At 35.3% G+C, this 17,367-nt stretch overlaps 1 protein-coding gene across 2 annotated transcripts in view; it reads left to right on the top strand.

Moving 5' to 3' along the window:
- The window catches only part of PALLD (palladin, cytoskeletal associated protein), a gene marked incomplete at its 5' end in the record, with an annotated part of 199,488 nt that overhangs the window by 80,884 nt on the left and 101,237 nt on the right, over positions 1 to 17,367 (top strand). For both annotated transcript variants that reach the window (XM_082051712.1, XM_082051713.1), the window contains 2 exons: positions 6,579 to 6,698; positions 7,457 to 7,796. In XM_082051712.1, coding sequence (XP_081907838.1) covers positions 6,579 to 6,698; positions 7,457 to 7,796 — 460 coding nt within the window. The remainder of the gene's footprint in view (positions 1 to 6,578; positions 6,699 to 7,456; positions 7,797 to 17,367) is intronic.

Genomic DNA, 17,367 nt, shown 5'->3' on the forward strand with positions numbered 1-17,367 from the left:
CGATGCCCAGAATATATGTGACTGAATGATTTGATTAATGGGGACTTGAAATATGAGCCATGTGAAAGAAAAAAGACCACTGGAAAAACAAATAAATCTCTAATGAGGAATTAAAACATGTCCAAGTGCTAACAAATGGGCTATTGGTAGTTTATAATCATAATCCAGACTTTAAGTTTTAAAAATTTTAAGTTACAGTAAAAAACAGTTTGAGGTGAGTTTCAGTATCATATCAAGCCTTTGGATATTAAAAGAAATTAAGGAGAAGAGATTTGTGTAATATATAACACAAAATAGGTCTACCAATGGGTTGACTTTTTTCCACCTTCCTGGAGAAACTTATTTCTTGTCCAGGTAGTAAGATGTTTTCTAGATTTTCTAGATTTAATCTACAAACTCTGTGAGAATAGTACCTAGTATATATGTCTTACTGATACTAGGAGCTTGAACCGCATTCACACTCTCCTTTAACACAATAGAAAGGATTTGAAAGGAATGAATCTTTATGCAGAAGTTTCTATGAAGTCTAAATTTGCTAGCATATCTTGGGGGTTTTCTTTTTATTATCTAATTTGAAACTGTTCTGTCAAAACAACATTCATGAATAATGTTTGTTTATTTTTGTTAACCTGTTTCTAACCCCTTCTCCCTCTTTAGCCAATATAATGTGTATAATGCTAGACGAACAAAATAGTTCAGATTAGGAATGCAGTGTTATCTGGTAGAAAGGAGAAGCACTTGTTTGCTTGAGACAAAAGGTTTGAGTTCTGTTGTATGAATAGTAGAGTACAAAGGAAATCTCTTGCTGGAAATTTTATTTTCACAGACAAGTCAGTAACTTTCACTAGTGCAAGGTTCATATAGCCTATCCGACTGATACTACTGTGGAATAAGTAAGCATATTCATAGTTCACAACGTCAACAGTTTACTTTCATAATTACTGCCTGAAATGGGAAATAGAAGGTGAGACTCTGAGTCCAAAAAGATCATTACTTTGCCAGCCCTCTCACATGTCTCCACCATCATGCTGCTGGTGCTGAATGCTCTCCTTCCCATGTCTGGCTAGCTTGCAGACCCTGGGAGGAGATACCTGAAGCCTTCTAAAAAGTACTAGGGAATAGATCCGTGCATGAAAGGTGCATTTCTTGAATTTTCACATCTATAGAAAAGCTATTTAATATCAAGGTATCTCATAGCGCTCTCAAGGTAGATGGCCAGGCAACTGTAGGAAGGCATCTCAGATACTATTTTGGTATCTGTATTGTTGCAGTTTAACAGACATAACAGTAGCAAATGCCTAACAGCGGTCTGTCCTTTTTTGTTTCTCATGCTTGTAATTCTGTTGTAATATGTATTTATACACACCTTCCTGCTACCTAAAATGTATGACAGAGTTTCGGTTTGCTATTTTGTTCTCCCGGGATTCACTGAGTTAAGTACTATCCCTGCAAGATTTGTGCATGTATCAGTCCCTGCTAAGCCTTATTAAATTATGTGCAGTGTCTTACACTCCACTAAAATCAATGACAGTACTCTAAGTTGTGTAGGAATTTACTCTGTGCATGCAAATGAAATGGAAAAGAAGTTTGGGCTAAATGCAAATATTTCCTTTCAGCATAAATAATAAGCAATGGTTTGTGTATTAGTAGTAATATTGGCAATAAGTAAAACTGTTTTTCAGAATGTCATGAAGGAACTTAAAATTTCTACAATAGAAAGCTGGGTGGGTGCCAGAAACAGAAAAAGTACAGCACTAGTTTTTGATGCAATTCATACTCTAAGAAGCCAGACAAAACAATACCTGCAGAGGAAATTGTTCACAAGCAGATGTTGTTTAGTGCAGATGGTGAATATGTGTGCAAGACTGATAGGGAAACCAACATGCCTATGCTAGATAAGCATTCAGAATTATGAAAGATGGAAAAATTTTTGAAGTCATGTCTGGTTCTACAGCCTCCATGGAACTTTACATAAATCGTAACAAGCTGGTTGTCAGGCGAAGTCCCATTGTCAATAAACACTTCATAGTGTTCAAAAACAACGGTTATCCTCTGCTAGGTCTGTACTAATGATTTAAAAGAAAAACGCTCCATGAACTCACACAGGTAAGAAATTAAGAAGCAAGGGGAGGGTTTTGGCTACTTTTGTGGGGGACATTGTATCTACCCTAATGTGTTTTGCACTCCTTTTTCTGTCTAGACAGAAATCAGTTTGCATCACAAATCTCTCCAGACTGCTTTGTGAATTAATAGCTAGTCAGATTACTTAAAGCCAACATCACAGTTTGTCAAATTACCTGCTCTGTACTTCTTTCTTGGATGTTTTGACTTTATACTGATTGAATCCTTCAAAGAACAGGCTGCCTGAGAATGAAAAATCCTGTGGAGTTGTTTGCCAGCTCTTGATATTTTGACCATTACTCAGCTGTCTGGAGGCAGCCACAAGCTGTATTGAATTACGTTAAAACAATTGTCTAATGGCATGTAAGAAGAAAACTATATGAAGTAATTTTTCTTAAATTGCCAGGGAATTGCCACATATACATGTTTTTTTTTCTTTTTTCCTAAGCACAGTACTGCGTATGTTCACCAAAAATATCTCTAAAGATAGTCATCACTTCTCTTGGAGTGAGCTTTCTTGTTCCCTCTTTGGCTGCTGTGTTTCCAGAGTTTTGACTCTAGTAGGTAATTGCAAATATATGGCAAATGTTACAGAAATCCTTACTGCCTTCCCACACTAAGAAAATCAGCTTTCTGAGAGCTGATGAAAGTAAAACCACAGAAACTTCAGTAGGTCAGCATGTGTTGGATCCTTGCATTTTTTAGTGAAAACAAAAGAATTATGACTAAGAGTCTGACTTCTTCTTTTACTGCTGAGAAGTAAAAAAGGTCTTGAAGAGAGCAATCTCCAATGAGTTGTAGCTCAAGATGCCAGATGAAGAGAAAAACTGAAAATTAACTTAAATGATCCTTCATTAAAGGGTGTCTGACCAACCAATGCATTGTTGCTTGTCAGTCACATTTTCACTAGTACTGTGTGCTCCCAAGGTACCTACAGAATTCTGGCCCTGTCAGTGACCCCATCTGAAGTCTGACTGCTATGACTGTCCTTGCTTGTTGATGCTTCCAAATTCAAAGTAAACCTCTGTCATATTTCGTGCTATGTGATTAAGAAAAACAAACAAACAAACAAACAAAAAATACACCAAAAAAAACAAAACAGTTGCTTCTATTTCTCTTCAATTGTAAATATTTAAAGCTTAATAGGGTACATTAATTATCACAGTTACATTGCTGAATACATTGATTTCAGCTTCAAGACATACACCTGACAACTTCAAACTAGCTGGCTTAGGCATCTACAGCATCATAACTGCCTTAGTGTAAGCTTTAGCATAAACTTTTCCTTGACTGTCATAAATGGCTTAATTTCTTCTCAAACCTGAAAACTGTTTTTAAGGACTGAAGTCCATGCTGCAATAGCAATGTTGCTGTCTATTGTACCTGAACTGCCTAGATAGCAGCCTTGTCAGGTATTGATTACATATGCCGTAATATAGGTTCTATGTCCTAAAACTGCATTATATTTCCCAGAATCACATTTGCTATTATTCAGTTTTCTTCTTGGTATTTTCTAAGTGCTGTTTGAGATATCTTCAGACACAGTTCTGTATAACTTTTAAAAACTTGTCTCTTCATTTCTTGAGTGGCATAAAAGCTGCTAAATAAGCCAGAACTGCTGCCTGACTAGGTAAAGGTGAAACAGAAACAGGTAAACTAAATACTTTTTTCATTGTGTTCTTCCAAGTTATCTGTAGGTCAGCAACACTACCATCTGTTATGCTGCCCTGCATATTCAGTTATTCTCTACTTTTACACTTCCTATTCTCTTTATATATAAGATGTACAGATACCTGAATGAGAAGTTGTTACCTAATGGGCATACTGCTTTGCCATTAAACTGTTGTTGAAAATCCGATGGCTGGGAGAACAAGAGGGAGAATAAGAGACAAGTTGTCTACAAGATGACAAGGTTGCGTCTTTTGGGACTTCACCAGGAAATCACGACTGTGACTACTCACTCTCTTTGTGTAGCAGGAAACTTATGGCTTCAAACCTACATCTATAGAAATATCTCTGTTCATTGCATCATAATGAACAACTGTTAAAATAGACCATACTTATTTCCCAGGACTCTATATGCATTATAGTGGAGGCAGCTAATGATCACATTTGTAGATGAAGGTGCAGATATAAAACTGCTCTACTTTTAATGTGATATACAGAAACATTCTGAAGCAAACATATTAGCAGTGATGAAATTTGTTAAATTGCAAGAGTTTCTGTCTTACCCAAAATCATTCTTTCTAATAGACTCAAGAACCACAAAGGGAAAGGATTACTCTATAAAATGTAATCTTTCTTTCTAAATAACTGACAAAATAGTCAAGTACTTGCATGCCTAAGCATTTTACATGTTTCAGTGAACAGAATGCTTTTGTATTCATTTAGTCAAGTGTTAAATATGTTTTAAGGCCCTGAGAACAGCATTTCAGAGCTGCTTTCTGGAACAAATTTTTGTGATGAAAATATTTGTCAGCTGATGATTGCCGGGAAGTAGAACAGACATCATTTACTTCAAATCATCAGATTCTACTTAGCACAGTAACAGAAAGAAAAATAATTACATAAGTCAAGAAGTAAAGCTAGAAAAATACCCGGAGCAGTTTGTGTTATGAGAATCTTAGAAGAACATTTCTTTTGTCAAATTAGTATTTTATTTCTATGCTTTCCGCAGTAGTAAGCCTTTTAGGAAGGACCTAGAGGTCAGTGATTCTTGGTTTGGGGAGACCAAAACAAAAAAAGGCAATGGCAATATGTTACACACGCTTTTTGCCTGAGCTACCTTTTGATTAGTTCTTAGGAACTTTTATGTTTTCAGTTTAGCCAGTTTTTTTCATGATTGATCACGAATGTGTTGTAGTTTGCTCATCCAGCTGAGAAGACTGAGTAATTTAAACTCTGATTATTTTCCTTACTAATTTATTTTCAATTTCTTTTACAAGGATTACTGCAGTTTACCATGTATAATTTTCAAATGTATTGCTTCAGTAAACAAACTACATCATCGTAGAATCCATTAGAATTTTTTTTATCACTGAAGAGTGAAGATCAGCTCTTCTCATGTGATCGTTTTACATACTTTAAAACTCTGCTGTTTGGAAAATAGGAATTCCGCTGGATGTTTTATTTTGTCGTACCTTTGCCCTGCTTCAAAAAGCAGTTCTCAGCATGGTGGGAGTGATTTTTATTTTGCAGTCCTGAAATACCCAGCTTTCAAAATTCTGCTGTTAAATGAGCAGGAAACCAGTGTGCTGCATGGATCAGGTTGCATCCCCAGAGTCAGTTCAATCCAGGAGTACACACATGTGTTTAACAATATAGCTCCGACTGCTCATGACACACCAAGACTCCAAAAAAAGCTGATCTCAGTAGTTCAAAAACGAGCTTGTGTTACCTATTACTTTCCTGATAAGACCTTTCATGAGTCATTAATCTTCATCTGGGTCAGATAAGATCCAACGTGCTACAGTATTACCAGACGTGCCTCTTGCAGCTACACAGAATGACTGGTTTGTGTTGCCAAAAAAAAAAAAAAAAAAGAAAAACACCAAGCATGTTCTTCTGTCTGAAAAGCAGCTCTGTGCCAAATCTTTGGTTAGTCATTCATTTTTAGCCCATTTCCAGTACAGAAAGTTTTTTGATACATTGTTGTTTACAATTGGAAAAATTCCCTAACTTTTTTTGTTAACTGACTAAATGAGACAGTGATCTGCCGTTCCACAATGAAAATTAGGAAAGAAAAAAAAACTGAACTGTTAGAAAATGTTTTTCTTCTTTGAACTAAAAGATGTGAAGCTTACATTACTGAACCTCTTCTAAAGAATAACTTTCTTGTGAAAGCTGTTGGAGTTGGAAGTATTTTTCCTAACTTTTCAGGTTGTTTTTATTAGCAATATTTTGTGTAATTGTCCAAAATGCAAAATATCCTACTCTGCATAAGAGGAATGTTTATGCATCCAGATTTTTTAATTCTGGTCAGTTTATACAGAAAAGTTAATTGGAAGAGATGACAAAATACATTCAGGTTTTACTGGGATTTTGATCTGAAATATGGCATTAAACACATAAAAATTCAGGGAAAGAAGGAATGATGTGGTTTATTTAGAGGCCCAAAAAGAGTTGCAAGTATTAATTGTGTATGGAAATTAATATGTCCATTTGATTGAATAAGTGCTATCCTCCATAAAAAATGAATTGGGTGTGTAAAATGACTGCATAGACTTGTGACTGCAAAATCACTGTTGAAGACAGGCCCCTTTTTCAAAACATAGCTTGGTGAATTTGCTTGTTTTAGATACAAAGTGATTTTTAGTAAAGTCATTTATCTTAGAAGAAGCTTTTCTGCAGTTCTCCCAACATTGCTTTGCATGAGGAGCACTTCTGGTGTCAATGCAAAAGCATTACATGGTACTTTAATAGTCTATGATGCAGTTTATTTTTCTGTTTATTTCCAGAAGAGATATGTACCCTTGTAATTGCAGAAACTTTTCCTGAAGATTCAGGCCTTTTCACATGCACAGCAACAAATGAACACGGTTCAGTAACAAGCAGTGCACAGCTAACTGTCTGCTCAGGTATGTGATGAAGGGAAAGAGGAAATTTTAATCATAGATCTTAGATAAATAATTTACCTGTGAAATTATCATCTGTTTCCCTTGTAGAAAAGAGCTGCTGTAAGATGAGGGTTTTGTCAACCTCAGAACATTCATATATAGCAAATTGAATGTTTTTATTGGCTCATTTCCTGGTATAGTATTTTTTGTTCATGTAAAATACATTTAAGTGTCTTCCACAAGCCTGGCAGATTTTTAAGCAGTGGGGTTCTGAGACTAGATGGCAGCAGAGGCAAAATGAAAGCAGATTAAATTATGCTACCAAAGGTGGCATGTGCCTTTTGTAAAATAAATAAATGTGACGTGGTATGTTTAGATTTGTTATATGTTTACATATATATTGTTGTGGAATGTACTTAACCAGCTGCCATTGCCATGCATCCTTCAGCATTTTTAAATGATTTTTTTTTTTAATTATGCTGAGACTCCAGCAAGAGGAAATGCTGTTTCAGAGGTTGTCGTCCCGTACTACTTACTAATTTCAGTTAGTGGCTGAATTTCTGGAAAAGAGTTAGATGGATCCTTAAGGTTCCCTATTGTGCCTTTCACATGTGGCAGAGTCAGAAAGTGAATAGCCAGTCATGTATCGAATTCAGCATAAATTTTCAGTAGGAGGTCTGGAAAAATATCTGCATGGAACATACAGAAAATACAGCATGCATATATCATGTACTTTCTCTATGACTTGTTGGAGAGATGTTGTTTTTAATTTATTTTAGCCAACTCAGAAAGCTCTAGTCATGAATCACTGACAAGAGAATCCAACAGTGATGATTTCAATCATTTCCCACCGCTTCCTCCAGTTGAAATTAGCTCTCTTGAGCTTCCTCCTAAGAAACATACAGAAACCCACCAAGCAAACAACGAGTTGCGATCTGGTCCGACAGCCCTTCAACTACAGCTCAATTCATCTGAGGAAAAAACAAATGGCATCCATCCCATTCATGGAGTAAATGGAATGATTAAGCACAAGCCAAATGGTGATAAATCCATCCCACCTCCAGCTGCCTTGCTTTCACCCACAAAGGAGCCACCACCTGTGCTTGCCAAACCAAAGCTGTGAGTATTTTTTAATTTTTTAATTTTTTTTGGGGGGGTGAGGGGGTGGCAACAGGGGGACCAGTGTTTGTTCCTTATAAACTTGATATTTGTTGAAAGCAAAACTTCGCCTGGAGCAATTTAGTGCTAGACAAATAGTGGACAATGACTGTGCCTATTTCTTGAATAATCTTCTTACTGTGGTAATTTATGCCTCAAAGAGCTGAATACAAGAAAGAACTGTGTTCTTTCTCATGATACTACACCAAAGAGAACTCCACTATATATGCACCAAATTCTATAGAAAGATTAAAGATAAAGTCACAAAAAATAAATAAGTGGTAGTGGCTGTTCCTCTGTGCTTTTTATTCTTAATCACTGTACCTAAATGTCATAGTGGCCTCAGATTCTTGCATGCTATTCCTGTTTCAACACTGGCTAGCTATCTTTTTTCTGAATGTTCTTGGTTTTGTGTAATTAGTGGATATTCATGTGTGTACTGGTTATATTATTTCTTACATTAGGTTTATGTAAAACATGTAACTCATTCTGCTGTCAGACAGATTACAATGGTTCTTTTATAACTAGAAATCTGAAAATGGAAAAAAAAAATAAGAAGAAAGAAATAAGTGGCAAAAATCATAGTATCGTTTTTACCTTATGTTAGTGATGATACCTTACTTATGAAAGAGTGATCTTATGCTGACTAGTAGCTTATAGTTTGATTTTTAGCATTGTGCAGAGTTCTCTTTTCCATCGCCCTCAAGAATTTTTTGGAGCGTGATGAAGGAACTAAAATGCTAATTTATTTCATTTGCATCAATTATAAGAAGTTATTATTAATTATAAAAATGCATTTAAGAAGTAGCATGAAATATAGTCTTTAAGCTTAGCAAGGTCATTTGCCTCATTACATGTTTTCACAAGATAACTTGTAAAATATAAAAATGCTGTTCTTGTAGCAATCATGTACTCATTTTAAGCACACAAAACCACGTGCTTGAGGCAGCAAGCCAACAGGGTTCCATTTCTGCATGTGCCACTTTTTATGTCTCTTGCTCTTTGTCAATCTAAGCAGTCTCTGACAAATGTAGAAGAGAAGGAGGAATGGAAGAAGTAGAATGACAGAGTGGTGGCAGAATAGCATATATGGTGATGATTGCATGTATGGGAAGAAGGTTGCTGAGGATGGCAACTTGCAGATGACACATGGTGCAGCATGAGTTGGGTTTCCAGCACATCTGTTGCAAGACTCATTTGTGAAAAAAGTGGCTTCAGCAGAGCAGTAAAAAGCAAATTTCATCCCAGAGCTTTCTTTCCCGGAAGCAAGGTATAAAAAGTGTGTAATAGACTTCCCATTGTATAATGTTCACTGGTACTTGTACAAAATTTGTTTTGTTTTTAAACGTAGAATCTACATATAAACAGATATTAAGATTGTATACAATGATGTGAGAGGGATGCTATTACAAGAATCCTTTTGGTTGCTGATTTCCAAATTGATGACCTTGGAATCCCTAGTGCAATTGAACTTGAGTCCTATCTTTTGCCATTAACAACACTTTGTGCACAAGAGACTGATCTTGATTGCAGTCAAGATACATGTTTTGTTTGGCCAAAGCCAGCGTAAGCCTATGCTGTTGTCAGAAATTGAAATCTTGCCTTCTCATCATCCAAGTGTTTTGCTCCCAAGCACAGGGATGGCAAAAAAAGGGGAAGGGTGCTAATAGGAGGAAGAAAAGAAATGTCTGGCTGCAGAGACTTGAAATCAGCTTTCAGCATTTGGGAAACTGCATCCTGAGTCAAAGCTAACAAAATAATTGCATTAAAATTAGCTGAGTAGTAAATTAGCTATCTTAACTATGAGACTGATCACTTTTGAAGAGATCTAGGGAGTTGTATCTGTCCATAGAGTTATTAGTATTTGATGACAGAGGCGGCATATATTAGCAATGACATAACAGTAAACATGTTTATTACAACCTCTTTTTTTAAATTCTGTAAACATTAAAAGTAATGTTTGCTATGTAGAAAGCTTGAAGTTTCTGAATATCATTAGTGAGTTTTAGTTTTGATGAAGACTGACCCTGATTTTAAACTTCCCAAATAACCTTTTCAAGTTTATCTTAACAGGTTTATCTGTGACTTCTTTGAAAATATTTTATTCAGCCAACACTGAAAGCAATTGCAAAGAGTTTGGGAATGATAGGCTGGTTTTGGTTTGGTGGTGGTTTATTATTATTATTTTTAGTTTAACAAGAAGGAGAGACTTGAATACCTTCTTGGAATATTAAATACATTTGAACCTTGGCAATGCAGCTGTAACCAACACCTGTAAATAATGATTTATCACAATTCTGTCCAATACAAGAGCTGGCATGATAGAGAGTTATTGTAGTTGTTTTCAGGCTTCAGAAGTGTTTTTAAAGTCCTATGAAAGGCTCAGTTTGTGGTTTCAGAACTGTATATAATGTCCATGGTTTCAGAACTATATCTAATGTCCGTGGTTTCAAATTAAGAGCTTCCATCCAAGTGTCTTAATATTACTATGATTTTTCCATATGTCTGTTAAAACAGTATGGTGTTCATGTGGTTACTGGATGTACCTACGTATGTGCTGTTAGCTGGCTTTGTATAACAACATCAGTTCAAGGCTCATAGACTCAATGTGACTACGGTATGGTCCCAGAATTTCCCGATCAGAGAGCTTCTGTTGAAATGGCTGTGATTTTATCCTCTTCGTGTTGGAGTGTTATTCCAGCCTGTTACATACAACTATCAGAAAGAATATCAGCTCAGCAGGAGTCATTCTCTTCCATGCTTCTCCCTTGCAGATACAGAGAACAACTGTAGGTATTGATAACCACCTTTCTATAGCTAATCCATTAGCTTAAACTCAAAAGAAGCCAGTAGGAAGTAACATGTGTGACACATCTTTAAAGTTAGCACAGTAATACCTGCCCCTGGAGTATGATCCACCTGATTTTTTCTTTACATTACTGTGAGAAGTAGTATTCTTCATGGGCATACATCACACATGTTGTGAAGAAGATGAATGGGCAGAATGGGCAGAATTCCTGAATTCCATCTCACCCAGTTCTTTCTGACAATTTTTTTTTTGCAGTGAAAACGGAAGGTGGGTATTTATTCTGAAAAAAAAAAAAAAATACCCATTAAAAGTGAAAAGCAGCAAGATATAATTTCTTGCCGTGTCTGAAGTTGTTGATAAAACAGTATTTGCTTCAACAGATGTGGCTGCATTGTTTCCTGTTTTTTCTGAGATTTTTAGTTTTTCTAAAAGGTATTCAAAGTCTTAGTTTTTTGAATAATGAACAGAGAAAATTAAGCATAAATATAATTTAAAAGATATCAAGCAATTTTTTGTAACATTAGTATGAAAAAACTGATATTATAATTAAAATTATTCCTTAAGATAAGTTAATCTGGTTGATATGCATCAAAGTCAATGCTGTGTGAGTCAATAGAACTTCCTTAACTAAAAACACTTATGTTCATACTGGTCGTGAAAGTGATACTATTTTTTGAACAGAATTATTTGTCACTTCAATCTCCATTCCTCAGCAGCTGAGTTCTCTTTCACGTTTTTTTCTGTTTTGTAATTGACATCTCAGATATTTTTGCAAAGATGCTAGTTCAGCATTTCTAGAATATCTTTACATCCTTTATTAAAATGTTCATTTCACAACTTTTCACTCATTACTGAAATTATTCTTAACATGATCTTTCTGCTAGCAATTTGCTTAATATTGAACTTATTGTACTTCTAGTCATATACATGCTATGATGTTTGTGATGCCTGTGTCCTGCCAGGCGTTGGGTTTTAAAGATACTGCAAGAAATTATTATTTTCTTAATAATCGTATTTGATATATGCAAGTAATAAGTCACTGTTCATATTAGGAAGAGCTGGATAGAAAAAGAACATGTAAGAATAGCCAACAATCCAATAATTAATGCCTTGGAATATACAAAAGTCAGATATACGTCCTTAGTCTGGCTAAGAGAGCCCAGGCCACTGAAGCCCAGAGGACACTTGTGCTTGGAGTTTCGGACACTCCACATTTATTCTTATGCAGAACAGCATTCTGGAAATGGTGAGAAGATGTGACGTAGGAAAACTCCTTTCTATCCAGTCCCACTAGTGCATATATGAATGTGATTTGCTTTAGCAGCCCAAATTAGAAAAGACTGACTACAGAAATGCTCAACTTGGATGTTAAACACTGATTTATGTAAGTTGTTGTTTAAAGTTATTGCATTATCTGATAAAAACCTGAATAGAAAACCATTCTTGCATGGTTTGAATGACACACAGAACACAGATCTGCTGCCATTATTTGTATGAAACAAAAAAGTAACTGAGGCTTTCCCAACTATGGGAAAGATAGTTCAGCCTCCTTATATGTGATACAACAATGAACTATGTCCTAGTCAGTTTTCCATATGTCTCCAAAACTTAAAAGTTAAAAAAAACAAAAGCAGGTGTTATTAGTTTTGAATTAGAACTGTCAATCAGAACTATGTGCAGTATATATTCAAGATTTACTACACTAAAACTGTGTGAAGTGTCAACTTCGGCATTACAGAAATATGAAAAGAAGAAGAAAACATGACTATTACAAAAAAAAAGTGAACTTACATAAACAATAATTTAAATCAAAAAGCAATAATTTAAAATTCTATCGAGTTTGAAAATTCACATTAAAATATGTACTCTTATAGAGAAAAGGCACTGGTTAGCATCCACTGTAATACATTCTAATAGAAAAAAGTTTTAAAGTAATTGAGGGTCCCATATTCCGTAAGGCTAAACAGAATTCAAAGTTTTAAACATCATTGTACTTTACTTAGAAATTAGCAAGACAATCTTCATTTGCATAAGAAAATTGTGACATGCTTGTTTTGTCTAGGTTTTAGTGATCACAGTAAATGTGTAACTTCGCAGTCATGAACAAAGGTCCATCCAGGTCCTCCCCTTCAGTTTCATCTGCTGTGTTCTTTCAAGGTTGATAAGGACCTTTGGATCCTTATCTTGTTAATAAACTCTACCCACAACAAAACTTTGATGTAAACATAATTACTACTGTAGAAGAAATAACTAATGCTAACAAAATTTGCTAAAATGTTAAGCAAAATAACTGCACATGAAGTCAATCACTTGATTATAGTACAAGTCCTGATCATTTTCTATGTCTGTTTTCACAATTAATATATGAATGGTTCATTTGTAGTGCTTTTGTTTCTCTCATTTCATACCAGTATTTTTTAACAGGATTAGAGATAAGCCAAGGAAAACTTTGTGTAGAATTTCCATTTCAGTAGCTACTGATCAACAAGTACTTGTTGTGCTAAGACTTGGGTTTATGATTTACTAATAATAAATGATGTATAAAAATAGAAGAGGATTTATGAGATAATTAATATACTAAGAAACAGGAGTTTGTCTCCATTTTCTTAGGCTATTTTCTTAACATAAAGGTTGCAAATCCTTAGAAGGAACAAAAACTATTCTAATTCCTTTTGGCATTGTATTCAGCTTGTGAACTGAACGCAGTAGCTTAGGTTAGTTTAAACCAAGATATTAGTTGACTTCCTTAGTGATCTTAGATCACTGTGAAAAGCTCTGAGACCACTGGGGAATGGAAGAAAGGAAACAGGAAATGTTACGAAATAAAGACTGAAAATCACATTTAGTTATCATGCTCTGTATCTCACTGTTTTAAAGAATGAAGGGAGTTTTTTAGTTTTTATCAAAACAGATAGATCAGTGGAGCAAAGCCTTTGAGCATTTTCTGGTATATTAGATTGATGTTTGCAGGTACGAGAGAGATAAGTATTACACAGGCAACAGGATGTTGCAGGTGGAGAGGCCACTATGTATTAAAATATTGTTCAAGGAGACCCAGTGAGAGTACTACAGTCAAAAATATCATTCTCTTTTCTTCAAATTATAATGATACTGAATCCTAAATCTTCCTACAAATCTTTAAGCTGTTCTATATTTATATCTTTATGACTAACAGAACACTTCTAAAAGCATGGCTCCTTCCTAGAGAACTACAAACAGTTTAGGCACCATTTTTCTTGGGAGAAAGACAACCCAATGTTGCTGAGAAAACCAAATAGTCTGTATGTTGTGTATTAAAAAAAAATACTTGTGTGAAAATGCCCTAATTAAATTGTACCAAGTTATATCAGCTTTAATGGAACTGCATGAAGTTGAAGAGATATAAAACTATTCCAGTTTCACCTCAAAACAGAGCTTTCCATTCTGTTAACTACTGATCAGATGGATCCGATGCTGCATATTAATGATATTATTGTTCATATTAGCATAAATTCAGTTTTGAGGCAGTTCTAGTCCTAGCGGCTTTCATGAATCCTCATTTAGTCACTTAAAGCCTCTGAAAATGTGTCAACAATATCTTTCATATTCCTCAAAATAGTCACAAATAACTCAAATGTTGAAATGATGTGTTGGTAGGTCTGCTGCTAAGGGCAGTCTGCTCAGGCTATCACTTTTTTTCCAGTTCCTAAGGTGACTTTAATGAAAACCTAGGATCATATAATAATTGAAATTGTAAATAAAAATAAGTAATCATTTTTTTGTGATTATTCTGCTTTCAATCACTTTAATTGCCTATTTCAGGCCAAGGAACAGCATGATCCAAAACCAGTGGCAGTTATTGCTGAGAAATTTCCTTTTTATCGACGCTTTTGTAACATAGTGTTAAAGGGCATATGTAAATGAACTTTAAGTCTTTTAAAATCTGCAGCAATAGAGGTCTGAATCTCTTCATAACAATGGAAATCCACAACATGGAAGGTTAGAGGTAGGCGAGAAATTTATTTTTTAGGGTTTTTCTTTCTTCTTTTGGCACTGATGTTTTCTGACCTTAGTAGGTGGAAAGAAGTAACTGTACATCCTGCTTACATAAAAGCTAAGCAGTATTTTAACAGGAAAAGTCAAATATCCTTGAATCAGTTATAAAACATCTGTGGTGTATACCCTCCCAACCCTGCAGCAGCGTGTGTGGCACCAGCAGGATGTGCATGCAGGACTTATGTGTTTTTTTCACGTTTTTATTTTTACAAAAGTAATCCAGGTAATAGCATAAGCAGAGTAATGGAGGGAAATGAACACAGGTTCAGCCACTGGTTTGAGTCTGTGCATTTTAAGTTTTTAGTGAAAAACTTGCTGTGAGCTTGCAAATATCTTTAGTGCCTCCAATAGATTGCTTTCCTCTTTTCCTGTTCGGTTATTGATTCATAGTTTTGTTGTCTCTCTCATAACTTTGTTGCCAACCGTTACCTCCAGTTCCTCTCAAGGTACCAATAGTCAGCTTTTTTCCTAAGAAACAAATGGAAACTAGAAGGTCAGCCTAAGTACTAAGAACCTTCTTCCGTTCCAGTGGGTGCTGGAAGAATATGGAATTGCACAAATGCACAAATAACCAGACAGTGTTACAGAATAAAGAGAGCAAAGGTTGGGGGAGTGGGTTTTTTTTGCTGTAACAGGATTGAGTAGATCAGAATACCAGCAGTTTATGATGCATCTTTGAACCAGAAAATACAGGACAAAATGTTGTACCATCTTGTGTGCAAAACCAGCTTCTGGTAGCCTTATGATAGTTGTGAACTAAAAGCATTGAAAAGAAACATTTTGACTTTTACAATATTTCTTTTGGGTTTTGTTTCTTTCCTTCTCACTGAAATGACTGGATAGATATAATCCTTGGAAATGATCAAGCAAATCAAATCAAAGAGTTCAGTTCTTCTAATATGCAGCATTTTCTGAGAGCTTTTCAGTGTGTTCTTGAATAGAGAGTTCCTGTAGAAGTGTTCAAGGACTCTCTGAATCACAGGACTGAGTTCTCAAACAAGTTGATTGAATGCTTCCAAGCAGGCTAATCCTTGCAAACCATCTGTATTTCCTCCATATTTATTTGATGCTGAAAATGGCGTGCAACTGCATTTGCCTTGGTATTGTGTCAACCCTGACCTTCTAATTATCCGATTTACACATAACTTTGAGAATGGAAAAGCACTGTCTTTTGCTGAGAAGGAGGAGGAAGGGAGTTGAGAAGGGATTTAATTTTTGTTTCCACTATCTTTGTTTTTCTCTACCTCAATGCAGACAAATCCCTCTTCCAGGACTGTTCACTTTGCTGTAGCAGGTAAATACTGAACCTTCAAAACTGAGACAGATGGTGTTCATAATTTTGTGTCAGTTTACAGGAAAGAAGAACAGAAAACCACAAAATTTTAAAGTGCAAGTAATAGCATGTCTATCATCTTTGCCTTCTGAGTGACTTCCTAGAGAAAGGTCCCTTCTGGTTCAGGCTAAAAGCTTTTAACTAATGGTACAGAAGAGTGCACTGCTACTTCTTTTGGCACTCAGGTCTGTTGAGAAATGAAAAAAAAACCCTCTGCATAGAGCATTTAGTATTCTAATCCAAAATAGGAAACTGGAAATCCTTATTCAACAAAGACATCACATGGAAGTTGATTAATATGACAAAATACAACTTGCCTTTTGGGAAAATCTGCTTGCACATTTTGACAGGTTTTGACAATACATTTTATCATTATACTTTGCTGAGTATAAAATTCATCAAGAAATTGAAATATTAGTTTAGGAAACTGAGATAGGTACTGGCCAAAGCTAGTTCTGCCAATACTCATTTTGTTCAGAAAATGGGTTTGGTAGAGTCAGGGTAAATAAATACAGAGGTATAAAGTTCCTTTTGATAATATGAACACTGAAGTATTATGGACACTTTAATAGCCCGTGATAGGAAAAACATAATTATTGTTTGAATTGTGTTGAATTGTTGCTGGAGTAAACAGCAGGTATTTACATCGTTGAAATGGTGAAAATAGACACAAAAGAAAAGATTATGTTTGAATGGAATTTGGAAGCTAAATGGCTTTGTCTTGAAATCTGCAACAAAATGAGGACTGATTAGCAGTTCCTTTGTCATTCTTTCCTTCAAGAAATATCAAAAAATGTAACTTGAGGATTCATTTTAAAAGGATAATTTCTGAACAGTTAATTTACTGTGTACTTTTATTATATATGTAAAAAGTAGCTAAACTGATTACAAGGTCAAGGGCTGGCCACTCTCTTACTCCCAGTACCTACTGCTAGGATGTCCTCTTGGTTTAATAAGCTTGTTGCTGGAACTTACCTTATTGCAGAAACATCTAACCACCTGCAATTTGTCCTGCCCATCTACCTGCAGCTGGTCATGCCCATTATTTAAAAAATGCTCTGCAAAAGTAGGAACTCATGCTTGGGTAAGGAGAATTGCTGAACAGGGTGCTACAGCTTATCAAGTTTAGGCATAAACTCATGTAGTTACAGAAGTACTTGTTTTTATTGTTCTTCTATTTCATCCTGATACATGCCAGGATTATTAATCAAAGTGTTGTAACTGTCTAATGGTTTCTGTGCTTCTTCCAACTGCAGTTATATTACCAAACTTTCCTTGTATGTAATTTCAAGTTTTGTTTCTTGTCCTCAGGTTTATCTTCCACTATTTTTGTTTTTTTAATTTACTTGTGTGAG

Source organism: Streptopelia decaocto (assembly GCF_964273445.1).
Source record: "Streptopelia decaocto genome assembly, chromosome: 4".
Taxonomy (NCBI): Eukaryota; Metazoa; Chordata; class Aves; order Columbiformes; family Columbidae; genus Streptopelia; species Streptopelia decaocto.